General features: G+C 44.5%; 1 protein-coding gene across 2 annotated transcripts; it reads right to left on the reverse strand.

The window, feature by feature from the left end:
• Positions 1-1,987: 1,987 nt before the first annotated feature.
• Positions 1,988-9,003, reverse strand: Asb8 (ankyrin repeat and SOCS box containing 8). 2 transcript variants are annotated; one of them, XM_038344030.1, is made up of 4 exons: positions 8,910-9,003; positions 7,040-7,199; positions 5,534-5,638; positions 1,988-3,795 (listed from the first exon to the last, which is right to left on the reverse strand). In XM_038344030.1, exons 2-4 carry the CDS (start codon positions 7,166-7,168, stop codon positions 3,163-3,165), a joined length of 867 nt encoding a protein of 288 aa, XP_038199958.1. In that variant the 5' UTR covers positions 7,169-7,199; positions 8,910-9,003; the 3' UTR covers positions 1,988-3,162. The 2 variants fall into 2 exon arrangements, with proteins under 2 accessions (XP_038199958.1, XP_038199957.1); XM_038344029.1 differs by having other exon boundaries at positions 7,040-7,203.
• Between the last annotated feature and the right edge of the window lie 2,479 nt (positions 9,004-11,482).

Consider the following 11,482-nt stretch of genomic DNA (forward strand, 5'->3'; position numbering starts at 1 on the left):
CAAGTGCTCTTTAACTGCTGGGCCATCTTCCCAGCCCCAGTTACACTGATCTCAAAGTCTATCTCCGTTCTGAAGTGATGTAGGTGTGTCTTCTATCTATCTGTTGATTTCATTGGTTAATAAAGAAACTACCTTGGCCCATTTGATAGTTTGATAGGTGGGTGGAGTAGACAGAACAGAATGCTGGGAAATTAGACAGATGCCATGCCTCTCCTCTCTGAGCCAGATGCGATGAAGCTCCGGCCCAAGATGGACATACGTTAGAATCTTCTCTGTAAGGCACCACTTCGTGGTGCTACACAGATTATTAGATATGGGTTAATCAAGATGTGAGTAAGAGGCTGAAACTAGTGGGGCAGGCAGAATTTAAATGAATACAGTTTGTGTGTTATTTCGGGGCATAAGCTAGCCAGGCGGCCGGGAGCTGGGCAGCAGGAACACAGCCCACAGCTCCCAACACTACACTGAAGCGCCTCACTGTGCTAGTCAAATTCAAACAACTATTGAGACCATGAAAGGCAAGTGGACGGAGAGCGAGTGCTGGCACACTGGGGCACAAGTGCCAGCCGCCACTCATTAATCCTAGAACTCGTTCTTTGAGAAAATGATGAAAAGAGAAAAAGCCAGGTAGAAAATTAATCACAGAAGAAAAATGGTACTTCATAGAGAGTAGTATTTTAGGATCATAGTAAGATCTGAAAACAAATGTAGTAAACAGAGACCACTTACAAAGAAAAACAGCCTACACTCCATCTTCCCAAAGTTAGACAGGTGGAACTGTGTTGAATGGGACAGATGCATTACTAGTCACCAACTGTAATTATGGAGTGATGGAGAAACAGGTAACACACTTGAACAAAATGCTTTCCCTTTCCCAAATATCACAGGTGTCAATGATGAGAAATGGAATGGCACCTAGAGTGGTTCACAGGCCTAGCTGAACAGAATAAGCCTGGCTGCCTTTAAGGACACTGATGCCTAGTTTGTACAGAACTAACCAGTCTTGGTGGGTGGAGTCTGGGCTTTAGTGCCCTTAAGAATGCTGATGCCAAGTTCCATTCTGAACTAACCAGTCTTGGTGAGTGGAGTATGGACTTTAGCCTTTCATTTCCCTGCACAACCTTTAATAGTTGTGAGGTTTGAGGCCTTCAGGCCTCCTGCGTACAGTAGTGGATCTCATTCCTGGTTACACCTAACAGCCTCTAAGAAAATAGCCCTTCCTCGAGAAATCCTAAGCAGCACGGAGTAAAATCTTGGCCTTCGCGTTTTTAAAGCTTTTTTGGAACCTTAATGTGTAGCATTTTCCTTTTTATAAGATGTATTTTATTAATGTGTTTGCCTACATGAGTCTAAGTGCACCGTTTGTATGTAGGATCCTATAGAGATCAGATCCTGCCCCATACCACCCAGCAGAAGTGGAGTTACAGATGGTTGTGAGCCACCAGGTAGGAGCTGAACCCCAGTCTTCCACAGCTGAGCATCTGGCTAATCTCTTTTTAGTGGTGCTGGTCACTGAACCTAGGGCCTTGAGCATGCTCATCACCTGTGTTATCACTGAGTTACACCCTGCAGCTAAGGGTAAGAATAAAAGCAGAAATTTCAGCCAGGAGGTGGTGGTGCACCTTTAATCCCAGCACTAGGGAGGCAGAGGTAGGCAACTCTCTGTGAGTTCAAGGCCAGCCTGGTCTACAAGAGCTAGTTCCAGGACAACTAGGGCTGTTATACAGAAAAACACTATCTCAAAAAACAAACAAACAAACAAAACAACAAAAAAAGAAACGATTAAAAGCAGAAATTTCAAATTTGGGAGTAAATGGATGCATTACAGAAGCAGGAGCTTTAAAACACTGTGTCTCACTTTCCTGCACACCCAAACCCAGAATCACTTGCTGAGGAGAGATGGAAAGGTACACAGAAGAGTGACACAATTTCTTATAAATGGGCAGAAGAGGAAGCAGGGAAAAGAAAAACAGTGGAAGCTGCCAAATTTGCTTTTGGATTTATTTATTCTTTTTTCAAATGGGCAAACCCCGGCAACAGTGAAGGACAAAAGCAGGCATACTTTTTCAAGTTAGCTGTGCCAGATAGCCCTATTCATTTGGGTGTAGTTCCAGCCAGCTTTTTAAAAAGTGCTTTCCAAACTTGCATACAGATAACTTAAGGTCAGTATCAACTTCATCTAGTTTTAAGAACATGAAAAGGAAAAACAGTGTTCACTGAAACAGGTCCTTTTTGGGTAGGCAGCCCAACTCCCAAGAAGCTCTTTCATATTCTGTTCCCAGCTCCACTTTCCCTACCATTTTCTATAGCTCAATAAAAAGCAAAAGTTCCACGAGGGTAGAAAGAAACCATCTTCAAACTCTTAGGGAATGAAGCTCCATGGAGAAGGCAGTGCCCCACCTTGCCTTGCTAAAGAAACATGTTCATCTAAGGTGCAGGAAAACTCATGCTCGGCCCCTTAGTGTAGAGGAGTTTCAGGGAGAGCCACAATAGACAATGATCTGGCAAGCTTAGGACTGCTGAGACTGTATGTCTTCTTGTGGGGAGCAGCAAGATACTTCTGTGAAATTACACTGCTGGATGACTAGCCCTTGGGCAAACTATAGAAAAAGGTGAAAAAGGTTATTTCTTTTGGTGAGGAGAAAGGAGCCAGTCCCCTCTGAATGCCCAATTCTGATTCTACACCCTATCTGAAGTTCAAGTATTCATCCTTTGAACATAATTTTTGTTCACTGGATTTGTGATTTTACTTGAACTTTAGATCAACTAAAAATGTTTAGGAGAAATTCGTTCACAATGTTTATCCATGGCTCCAAAGGAAAACCATATACTCTGAGTACTTTATATCTTCCTAGGGAAATTTAGTTATACTGTTGACTCCAAAGTGTCCTACAGGGACTGGGGAAGACCTTTTGCAGGGTTCACTATCAAAAGGCAACTAAGCAATAAAACAGTCAACAGAAGTGCAGGGAGTTTCTCATTTTTGGTTTGGTTTGGGGAGGGGAGATGGTGCACACATTACTGCTGTGATGTGCTGCCTCAAAAATCTATAAACCGCACAGCAGGAACAAGTTCTGTTCTGTGTTCCATGACAAAGGACAGTAGTGTAAAGAAAACCTCACCCAGAGTTGCCTGCACGATGGCAGACATGTCTCCTCCAGGCTATTCTAAGAGTAACAAGTATTCCTTCAAAGAAGCTGGCAGTGGAAGCCCCTTCACCGCATTGGGCAGGTACTGGAAACCCAGGCTATGGCGTACAGCATAGCGGGCAAGAGTCTTAAGAGTTCCCGGTGCTGAGCACAACAGAGTCAGTTTTTCACACAGCTGCTGGTCTTTGGTCACTTCTCTTGGCATGGCGCCATTTTTCCTTAACTCAAAGTGTCCAACAGCTCTATGAAGGAGCTCGAAGCAGGAGTCTTCTTTCTCTGCTCCAAGTCCTCTAACCAGCAGAGCCACCAAGCGGGAGATGGGTGTCTGGCCTTTTAAGTTGATGACTCTGACCTCAGCACCATAATCAAGAAGGATGCTGACACTCTCAAGATTTCCCTTCATGGCAGCCCAGCTGAGTGGTGTATCATTGTTGTAATCCAAGGCATTGACAGAGGCCCCACTCTCTAGGAGAGCCCGCACACAGTCAGAATTGTTCTTAAAGGCTGCCCAGTGAAGCGGGGTGTCTCTGTTGCCATCCAGTGCATTGGGGTTTGCACCATATTCCAAGAGGACCTCCACACAAGCCTCATCTTTCTCTGCAGCATAGTGGAGGGCTGTTCGGTTGTAACCATCCAGGGCATTGACCTACAGAAAGGAAGGAAGTATTTTACAGTGGATTGGTTACTGGGAAGAAAAAAAGGAGTCTGGCAAAGAATCCTGCATGGATTTGCCCACTACCTTTGTCATGCAAAGCTCTCACCAATAAGAGAATATGCAATTCTCGAGGAGTCTTGGTGATCGAGATGAGAACACATATATGGGAACAATAGGAACTGTCAAAGTACAGCCAACTATCATACTAACTGGCCGGCAGGACTGCAGTGTTCACTTCTCTACTCTATTAGTCTCTGCCATACTAGGGAAGGAAGAGGGAAAGATCAAGTCCAAGTCTTTAATACTGCTCTGAGAGAAATTCTGGATTATTTAACCTAATACTTTCTCTATCCTGTGATTAATGGAAACCAGAAAAAAAATAATGAAGTCAAAACTCTGTCCTCTTTGTTGTGCTCTTTTAAGCCTACAAAGGTCTCAGATGACCTTGTGTGGAGGAAGAGCACAAACTTCCAGTGCTGAAATGGCAGGAGCCTCACTGAGTCAATCATTACCTCAAATTCCTAATCTACAGATGACTTAAGATCTCTTCCATACGATACTGTGCAGTATAGCCAGAGCAAACCATCTAATGGAGCCGACATCTTGTTTTGTTAAGCCCCATTTTCCCTTTGGTCACTGATATTAATTACTCAGGGTATAACGGGCTTTTCACTTTAGGGTCATTTACATTACAAAAAGATCTAACCACAAGATTATAGACCAACTAGTGTTGCAGAGAATAGCATGGCCATATGGAAATGTTACGGTGGGACTTCCTTCTTCTGCTTACTGTCCAGCGTGTTTGGAATGGCACACTTGCTTGATGATGGCTTGTTTCAAATTAGCTCTCAGCATACACCACCGTCAAGACTGCTCACCAACAGACAAAGCTGCTAGATTAATTCATCATGTACTTACTCAGCAACTGCTACAGGCCAGCAATCCATACACTTTGCAATTTTACACATACCTTTTTTATAGATGGGGAAATTGAAGCAAAGGGAGGGATTAAGGAATCTGTTCAAGGTCATACAACTGGAAGCACTTGTGCTGGAAGTGGAACCCATTAAATTGGTTCCAAAGTCCTTTTGGGGAGGAGAGGTGGTCAGCTTCAGAGTCTTGTTATATATTCAAGCTGGCCTCCAACTCAGTCCTCTGATTCATCCCTCCCAGTGCTGGGATACAGGTGAACACATACCACCGTGCCTGGCTCAGAGTCTATTCTTTTAAATCATTCTTTATATTACATTGCTTAATGCCAATACCAAGAGTCTACTTTCAAAAATTATTTTTTTATTTTTATATTAAGATACATTACAAAGAAAATAATAATCTTCAGAATTTAACAAGTCCAAGAGTATCTTACACGGCTTAGGATTAGGTGGAGTTGAGAAGCCGCTGTACTTATGGTAATGGTATAGTCCACAGGAGAAGAGTCAATGGAAATATGAACAACCCCAGGAGGTAGGCAGGGAAGGAAAGAGAACCAAAACTCCTTCTTGGAACCATGGACAGTTTAAGGGAAGGAAAAAAGAAAGGCAAAGGGATAAAATCCTTAGAATCATCTTACGATTCTATGACTTATGATCATACCTTGCCTTAGTAACAGATATGCCAATGTCACCACGAGTTACAAAGTAAGCTGGAAGGTGCAAAGGGAAATTCTAAGAAAGACGAAGGTCAAATTTTTAAAGCTCATCAGTCTGAAAGTACTGAAAATGTCACTCACCTCTGCTCCCTTTTCCAGGAGTAGCTCCACACAGTCAGCATCCGACACCATGCAGGCACAGTGCAGGGGCTTCAGTGTGCCATGGGTGCAGTTCACGTCTGCTCCCTATGGGAAGGAATTCAGAAGCCACAGAAGGGACTTGATGGAGAAGGGACTCCTAAGCCTGAATACACTTTAACTACAAGTACCTATTAGTTCTCGTAATGAATTCCAGTACTCAAACCAAGGGAATATTAAAGAGGAAGAAAAGGAAACCATGTCCCCAGATCAAGTTTCTCCACAACGCAGCCTGCCAAAACGGCTGCCCGGACACTTCTGAGGACATGGCCTTACGTGTAAAACCTGTGGGAAAGCCGGCCCAGCTACACACATTCTATGCTCACTGTGTTCTGCAAGTTATGAGAATGAGTCTCAGACTGAGGCCAGAACTATCAGGCTCTTTTTGAGATTCAACAAATGACCCTCACTAACTATAGGCCATCTTAATGTTGTGTTTATAAACTCTTCCCGGTGGCCTGACTCTCAGCATTACTCCTGATCTGCTAAAGAAGGCTCACCGAAGCCAGAGTGACTCAGCAGCAGAGCTGGAATGAGAACAGACTCCCACCCCACTATGCTGAGAACAAGCTATGGCACTCCTTCCTCCCTCAGGTGCGCAACATTGACCCTGAACCCACATGGTTACATTTTCTAAAACATTACTTGGTAGCTTCTCTTCAAAGGGGGAAGGGCACCAAAGTCCTCTAGGGTACTAGTCTTTTAACAGAATCACTGACCACAGAACTTAGAGATCAGAGAAAGTACTTCCTTTCTTTTAAAAGACGTATTGTTAATTATGCCGTGTGTGTGTGTGTGTGTGTGTGTGTATGTGTGTCCTTGTGTGAGTTTCTACATGGGCATGTGTCCAAGAGGTCAGAAGAGGGTATCAGAACGGTTACAGGTGGTTGTGAGCTGCCTGGTGGGTGCCCTCTCTCCATCACTGGGCCACCTCTCTAGTCTCTTATTTTCTTAATCTGCAATTACTATCTACTTCAGGGGGCGGTGTCTGCTGTGGAGCTAAAACGGAAAGCTGTCGTACCAAGCAGGAAAGTGAAATCTGTCCTGAAATCACCATCAGCCAGTTTTGAAGCAAATCTCCAAGGATTTAAAAACTGATCTCCACTTTGCTGGCCTCCTTAACTGCCCACCCCCATAGAACATGGACAGAAGACTGACCTCATGGCTTTCACATATGTGCGTGCATCACACCCTGGCAGGTTAAAAAATGAAATCAAAAACGTATGAGTCGGGTTATCTAGAATATATTTTATGAAGAAAGCCATCAGGGACATAAAGGAGGATGAAGCAAGAGTTAGGGAGAACATATTTTAATGACCATGCTAAACACTGATGAACATGGAGTATGTGCTCAAATCAAGGTTGCAACTTGAAAACCTATGAGGCTTTAGCAGGAATTCTAACACTTCCCCATTCAAAGGTCTGCTCTATCAAGAATGGCCCACTCACCCCTCTGATGAGGTCCTCTACGTTGTCATGTGGGAAGGAACGGATGGCAGCGATTGTTCGGATCAGGCGTTCTGAGAGGGAGTATTTGCTCTGAATGCTCTGCATAATATACCACATACTGGAACTCATCAAGGCTCAGAGTGTGTCCACATGCTCCAGACTGCCTGAAACAAACACGTTTATAATACACCACATCCCGGAACTCATCAAGGCTCAGAGTGTGTCCACATGCTCCAGACTGCCTGAAACAAACACGTTTTAGGCATACACAATATCGCTGAGTATACCTGTCCTCAGGGCTAAGCATTTTCTGAGGGCTTCCCACTATAAAAACAGATGTCAAGGAGCTCAGTGGCCAATCAATACCTCCTCCTGCAATAGTAAGGCAGATTATAATAGTTGCTAGGATGTTAAATAAACCTGGATACTCTCTGATGACCAGCTACGTTTTTATTGAATATTAACCCCTCAAGAGTTAAGGTAATGGAAGGCTTTTAAATTAGTGTCTGGCACATCCAAGTCCTCAACATACATTTGTTAAACCAATATTTTACTTGACTTCACACTGGGTTGGTCCAGCACTCAGGATCCACCCACTAAACCTCTGGGTCAGCAAAGCTGCTGTCAAAGTGTGACCCAGAAGCAAAAACTTTAACTTTGGAACCTAATAATTTTTGTAATTATATATGCATTTACGGATAGCATGAATATGAAAAATGTTTTCAGCAATTTTGTAATACAGATTTTCTTTTGTGGTGGGATATCCCTTTATACATTATATAATATAGTATTAACTTTACTAGTTTCTTTCTACTAATCAGTGGCCATTTATATTTGTCTCAGGGTGTACACGGCTGTGGGTATGGCTTGGAAATAGAGTGGCTTCTCCTTAGAATTTGGCAAATCCTTTTTTTCAATTCCTAGCACTCAAACACTAGTGCCTCCCTCCCCGTCTTCAGACCATCAACTATCTGTATCTTGCACTTTGTAAGCATGGAGGGGAGCCGCCACAAAGGTGGGTTTGAGTCCGTGTTCCAAAAATGGTGTGGACGGAGGGGACAAAACCCAGGCTAAAGCGAAGCTTGGACTGAAGTGGTTCTGTTAAATTTCTGGTACACGGTTAAGCAGATGACACTAAACCCGGAGCTCATTTTATGGGTGTTCCTGGATTCCAGGGTAAGAACTCTAATCTAGAGCATGGCAGAATGGCAGATGTTCACCTCCTGCTACCGTGAAGCTCCAGGTGAAACAGTGACTTCAAATTTTGTCAGGACGGGTCAAGATAATCTACGTCGCCGCCGCCCCTTGCTGGCAGCAAACCCTGCAGTTTGACCCTTGGAGGGTTCTTTCCTCAGCTGGGGCTCACGCGCCCCATGCCCTGTTTTTTTTTTTTTTTTTTTTTTTCCCCCTACGGAATGCACAGTAAACACCATTTCTTTCTATCGTCTTTTTTTTTTTTTTTTTTTTTTTTTTTTTGAAAGACAACAGACCCAAGAGCTCGTGCTCTGGTCAGGCCTAGGCCTGGCTGAGGGGACGGTGGGTCTGGACGGGGGCACCCAACCCCATGACACCTGCTGCTGGGGGCTCGCGGACGCCAGGCCAGGCCGAACTCAGGGACCGGGACAAGGGCACGAAATGCCAGGACTGCGGCGTCCCTGGCGGCGGAGACCCCCAGGAGCGAGTCCCCGGAGCCTGCAGCCCCGCGGCGCCGACACCGACCTGTCCCCGCCCCCACAACCCGCAAAGGCAGGGGATGGCGGCGCCGTCCGGAGGTCCGCAGGCCGGGCGGGCGGCTAGGGACGTTACTGGCTGCGGAGCTCCCGGCTGGGGACCTGGCTTCACGCCGTCCCACACCCACGGCCGCACTCACCGAACCGCGGGGCAAAGCTCGGTCCGGGAAGCCGCTGTCAAGGCGTGACCCGGAAGCAGAAGCTGCCCGCGGCTGCCCCGGGTTTTCAGCGCTGACGACCGCGTTGCGAAGGCGCCTGCGCGCTGGCCAATGTGAGAAAGCCGAGTGCGCCTGCGCAGACTCTCGAAGCCAGAGGTTTTTCCAAGGGAGCCGGTTGCTTTTCTCCTGTTGCTGCCTAAAAGCAACGGACGTGGGTGCAATCTCTAGCTCGTCCCCAGCCGAAAACCGTCCTGTACACCTCACCCCCAAAATATTCTCTCCTTAGCACCATCCACTTCAAAGTGGCGTGCAAGCTTCCCATAACTGACTTAGTGAGGGACTGCTGACTGCTTCTCTACTCTTGATTAAGCCGGGTTGTTTGAACCACTGCTCTCTCTGAGAACTCATTCCACAACAAAAGCAGGCTTCCACCTGTACCCAGCAGAGAGGACAGGGTCAAAGGATCTAGCAAGATAAAGCACTATAACCTGGAGGGTGTCGTCCACCTCTCTTCGGAGGTTCTGGGACACGACAGCTTTGGTTCAATGCCATATGCACCAAGCAGAGCTGTGGAAGACTGAAGGCTAAGACATTGGTTCTGAAAGTTTTCTATTATTTCACTGTTGCTCTGAGTTGAGTGTTAAGTTTCTCAATGTTGGCTGTAATGACACTTCAAAAAATCCTATTTCTAGAAATTTTCTCTTTTTCGTAATTCCAAAGCAAAAAAGTCTTCCAAAATGATTACTCTGTTGCCCAGATTCAAACAGCTATATGGCCACAAAACGGAACCTGTGAGCATTTCGTTACAAAATTGACAAGTCTACAGTGCCGGTTTCGGTGGGCATATTCCCACTGGGCTACACCCAGTCCGGCTCTAGAGTGCTAGCTCCTAGCCTTAGGTTCCATTTTTGCTTCTGCTAGTGCCTCCAAAAGGAAGGTAAGGACATCAACAATTCTCAATTTCAAATTTTAATATGACCTTTGTTATAAAATATTCAAACATACAGGAAAAACTAGAAAGAATAGTAACATGAAATCTTTATAACCACCCATTTGTAAACTGATAGTTTGTCACATTTAAAATCTAATCTTGTTTTTCTTTTGTTCATTTTTCAAGATTTAGGTTGTTTTCGATTTTCTTTTCTTTTTTTTTCCAGACAAACTACTTTAAAATGTCTGTAATTTCTGTTGCTTTGGAGAATATTTTTTTCTGAGAAGATTGGATTATTTGTCTTGATGGTACCCCCTCCCAGATTCATTCCCTAAATTTATTGACTGGTAAATACCAAAGGCTATAAATTACGAGGAAAAAAATCAGCATTTTGCCACTAGGTGTTAATGTAGTCTACCTATCCAGGTTATTTTGAAGTGTCTTGGAGACTGGCATCACAACAAAGGTAAGTTTTAGATTTGCCCATTCCTAGAATGTTTACTGAGATCTTACTTCTTATAGGCTCAGCTTTTCAGGGGGCAGAGATGAAATATGGTTCCTTTTGATTAAGGATGTAAGACAAACGTGATCATTGTTGATTGCAGTTAAGGACCATCACATCAACAATAATCAATGTTGAAGAAACATTCTATTGCAAAGGAAACCCAAGGGACTATAGGAAGGAGAGAGACCTGTGAAGAATTTTATAAGGAAAAAAATTGTGCTGTTGAGTCTCCTTTACCTGCATACCTAAATACTTCTTTCTTCTCAAGCAAAGAAATGAATTTCTTTGGCACTTGGAGAGCTTGAAAAGTGTTCCCTGTTGATGTAATGTCAAGAACTATATCAACGTTTTTTGCCTGTAAGTGAAATATTGCAAGCTGCCCCATGTTGGGCACCATATAGGCCATATAGGCGCCCAACGTGGGCACGGCTCACACAAAGGCAGCTCCTGACAGTGAAAGAAGGCTGCGGCTGTAAAGAATGGCTTCATCACTATGTCCTTACACCAAATGTGGGCCACATAAAAGACAGACAACACAGAGTTGCCTACTGCCTAAAGGTGGTCTAGAGGCATGGAGGACCAAGACAGCCTGAAGTGAGAGACAGACAAAGGAATCCTAAAATCCATAGTTTGTTGTAGGCCACCACTTCCATGTCTCTCTAGGCCAAATGCTTTTACTTAAGAGGGCTCTGATGATGGGAATCTCCAAAGAACTGTCAAAGGCCTCCTGTAGGAAAAAATTCAGCTTCTACCATGTTATATACAATGCTGGCCTTCCAAAGAGCAGCTCCTGGATTCAGGTATCTTGCCTCCTCCCACTTTTACTCAAGTTGATAGAATAGCAGTGGGCTAATGGGGAGGGGAGCTTTGGTGGTGTGTGAGGAGAAAGCTGGCAGCTACCAGCCATGGGCCCTACTTGGGGGAAAGGAGAGAACAGTCTTGGACTGACAATACCTTAGGAGGAAGATTTGAGAATCTAACATTTTGTACTGGAAACATTCTAATTGCTGAGTAAACTCATCTAGACTGTCTTTTTTAATTTCAAGGGACTGTTTTGTAAAAGACTATCAATTAGTAAAGAATGAACCAAAAAGTAAAATTTCCACTCAGGAACCAAGG

This window comes from Arvicola amphibius, chromosome 9 (genome assembly GCF_903992535.2).
Source record: "Arvicola amphibius chromosome 9, mArvAmp1.2, whole genome shotgun sequence".
Taxonomy (NCBI): Eukaryota; Metazoa; Chordata; class Mammalia; order Rodentia; family Cricetidae; genus Arvicola; species Arvicola amphibius.

Excerpts from the sequence above, each read along its gene's own strand:
- Asb8 (XM_038344030.1), bottom strand. The coding sequence starts at position 7,168 with ATGAGTTCCAGTATGTGGTATATTATGCAGAGCATTCAGAGCAAATAC. Across the intron at positions 5,639-7,039 it reads TAGAGGACCTCATCAGAGGG|GGAGCAGACGTGAACTGCAC; the intron begins GTGAGTGGGCCA and ends TCCTTCCCATAG. Across the intron at positions 3,796-5,533 it reads TCCTGGAAAAGGGAGCAGAG|GTCAATGCCCTGGATGGTTA; the intron begins GTGAGTGACATT and ends TCCTTTCTGTAG.